The sequence below is a fragment of the Acanthamoeba castellanii genome (genome assembly GCF_000313135.1).
Source record: "Acanthamoeba castellanii str. Neff unplaced genomic scaffold scf7180000084752, whole genome shotgun sequence".
NCBI lineage: Eukaryota > Discosea > Longamoebia > Acanthamoebidae > Acanthamoeba > Acanthamoeba castellanii.
In genome coordinates, this window is record NW_004457657.1 from 59,939 (window position 1) to 62,320 (window position 2,382).

A 2,382-nucleotide genomic window follows, 5' to 3' on the forward strand; every position below is an offset into this window, starting at 1 on the left:
ATCGATGATCGCCATCCTGCTCGCCGCCATCCAAGTACCTTTCCCCCGCCCCAACCCCAACCCACTCCTCAGCTCAGTTTATGGCTGACTTTGGTGATTGTTTTTCATTCTTTTCTTTGCTTTTCTTTTCTTGAAATCGCCAAGGCTTCGTCTTCGATCGAAGACGTGGTGCGGAAGGGGTACTTGACGAACCACTTCACGGCCGAGGAGATCAAGGCCCGCTGGCACGCGATCCTCTACGACCAGCCCACCGCCGAGTATGTCCACCACACCTACGACACGCACACGCACACGCACACGCAGATGCTGACTTTTGCGCGTGTCACGGTTTTTACGCGAATTCTTAGGGCGTGCGCTGCCCGGCTGGCCGAGATCGAGTTTGACCTGCCGCTGTTGGCCTACTTGGAGCAACGGCCACCGCACGTGGCCAGCCCGGATAAGCCCCACGAGCCCCCGCCCGCGGAGGTACGCCGCACCACCTTCTCCTACCACCACCATCCGTACCAACAACAAAGGCCAAATGGTCATGGCCTTCAGCAGCAGCAGGTGAAAAATACGGCAGAGGTCGACGCCTCGTCTCACGCGCCTCCGGGAACTTCCGCAGCGGCCTCTTCTGCCTCCACCTCTGCCTCCACCTCCACCTCTGTTCCTCTCTCCTTTACAACTGAAGGTAATACCTGTGTGCTTTATCGGGTGCTGTCGTGTGTGTGTGTGTGTGTGTGTGTGATGTGTGTCGCGTGCTCACGCTCGTCTGTTATGTCAAGAATTGGACGGGCTCCGCTTTTCCGAGATGGAGGCGAAGCTGCTGGCGGCCATGCCTCACTCCACCCTCGATTTCTTCAGCCGCATCGCCCGCAAGGAAGGTAAACCCCTCCCCCTCCCCCACCTCGCCGCTGCCAGCGAGCCCAGACACTCACTATCGCATCACCGCGTCCCTACTATAGCCTACTGGCGGGAGGGAGAGCGGGTGCAGGAGCAGATCCTGCGGGTGGAGAACGAGCTGAAGCTGATCACGGAGAAGAAGCTCAAGATGCTGGCCCTCCTGCGCGGTCGCTACCTCCGCTACGAAATGAAGAGCAAAGAGGTACGGGTCATGGTCTGCTCTGTGTGTGTTCTGTTGTCCGCCGGTTATGCTGACGTCAGCATTGTGCATCGTCATTGCAGATCGTGCTGGGCCGTACGACCGGCGATGCGGTCGTGGATGTGGATCTCTCCGAGGAGGGCGACGCAGCGAAGATATCACGACGACAGGTTCAACCCCAACACCCTCCATGGATTGGCCTCCTCCAATGTGTCTTCCTGATTTACTGACCGTGTGTCGTGTCGTTGGTCGTTTCATGTTTTGTGTTGCGTGTCGTGTGCCACGTGCATGTTGCAATGTTGCAGGCGGTGATCAAGCTGAAGCGGGACGGCGAGTTCTATGTGCACAACGTGGGGCGAGCCACCATCTTCGTCAACGGGCGATCCGTTCCCACCGGGAAGCGAATGCACCTCACGCACTGTTGTCTCGTCGAGGTATCCTCATCAGCTGTTGTTGTTGTTGCGTTCGCACCACAGGCTCGTAAAACGTCTCACGGCAAGAACTCACGTGTAACAGGTGCGACAGATAGCGTTCATCTTCGAAATCAATCGCTCCCTGCACGCCAAGCTCAAGGCGGGCCTCACGGCCATCACCACCAGCATCGGCGCCGCCACCACTTGAGGTTCTCCGATCTTGGATAATAATAATAATTATCATTACCCACAACCAACCAATGATAGATCTTGGTGCTGTTGCAGCTCGTGCAAAAGGGGGGCAAAGGGTACCGCGAGGGTAGGGCTACAAGGGCATATGTTTATTTTCTTGTGCTGTGGAGGGGGGACCTTGAAGATTCGTGAAATTAATGGAAATGGGGCTGTATACGCTGGGCGTAGTTGCACGCGTCATGAAAAATTCAGTGCGTGCAGCGCTAGTTCTCAATCGGATTGAGCTTGATGTAATGATGGGAAGCGTGGCCATTGTCTATCGAAAAATGAAAATCTGTGCTGTGGCAAAGTCCGCCAACTTTCCAGTCAAAATAGCAAATTTTTTCGAGCTGGGGCGGCAAAAAAAAGGCATACTGGGCCCTTAAGGCCCTCTTGGCGGTTGCGGGCAAGACCCGCAACGCTGTGATGCCCACCAACAGGAAGATGCCGGAAGTTGGTTCCGCCACTAGCCGCACCGGAACAGTGAAGATTGCGCCAATGAAAACAGCTCCTGATGTCGACATGGCAACAAATCGAAGGGTTACGAGTTCACTATGGTCGACAATCGTCTCGCAACAATAGGAATTGCGCAAGTGGACGGCGTAAGTACCGACGCCGGTTCTCTCCGTTATCGTTTATCGCCGGCTCGGAGCAGCG

The 2,382-nt window shown here is 55.9% G+C and overlaps 1 protein-coding gene across 1 annotated transcript in view; it reads left to right on the forward strand.

Moving 5' to 3' along the window:
• The window catches only part of ACA1_196320 (FHA domain containing protein), a gene marked incomplete at both ends in the record, with an annotated part of 3,772 nt that extends 2,070 nt beyond the window's left edge, over window positions 1-1,702 (forward strand). Inside the window, 8 exons of the mRNA XM_004353236.1 lie at window positions 145-257; window positions 348-465; window positions 547-670; window positions 765-863; window positions 945-1,084; window positions 1,165-1,251; window positions 1,387-1,515; window positions 1,607-1,702. Of these exons, the coding sequence (XP_004353288.1) occupies window positions 145-257; window positions 348-465; window positions 547-670; window positions 765-863; window positions 945-1,084; window positions 1,165-1,251; window positions 1,387-1,515; window positions 1,607-1,702 (906 nt within the window). The remainder of the gene's footprint in view (window positions 1-144; window positions 258-347; window positions 466-546; window positions 671-764; window positions 864-944; window positions 1,085-1,164; window positions 1,252-1,386; window positions 1,516-1,606) is intronic.
• Window positions 1,703-2,382: the final 680 nt, after the last annotated feature.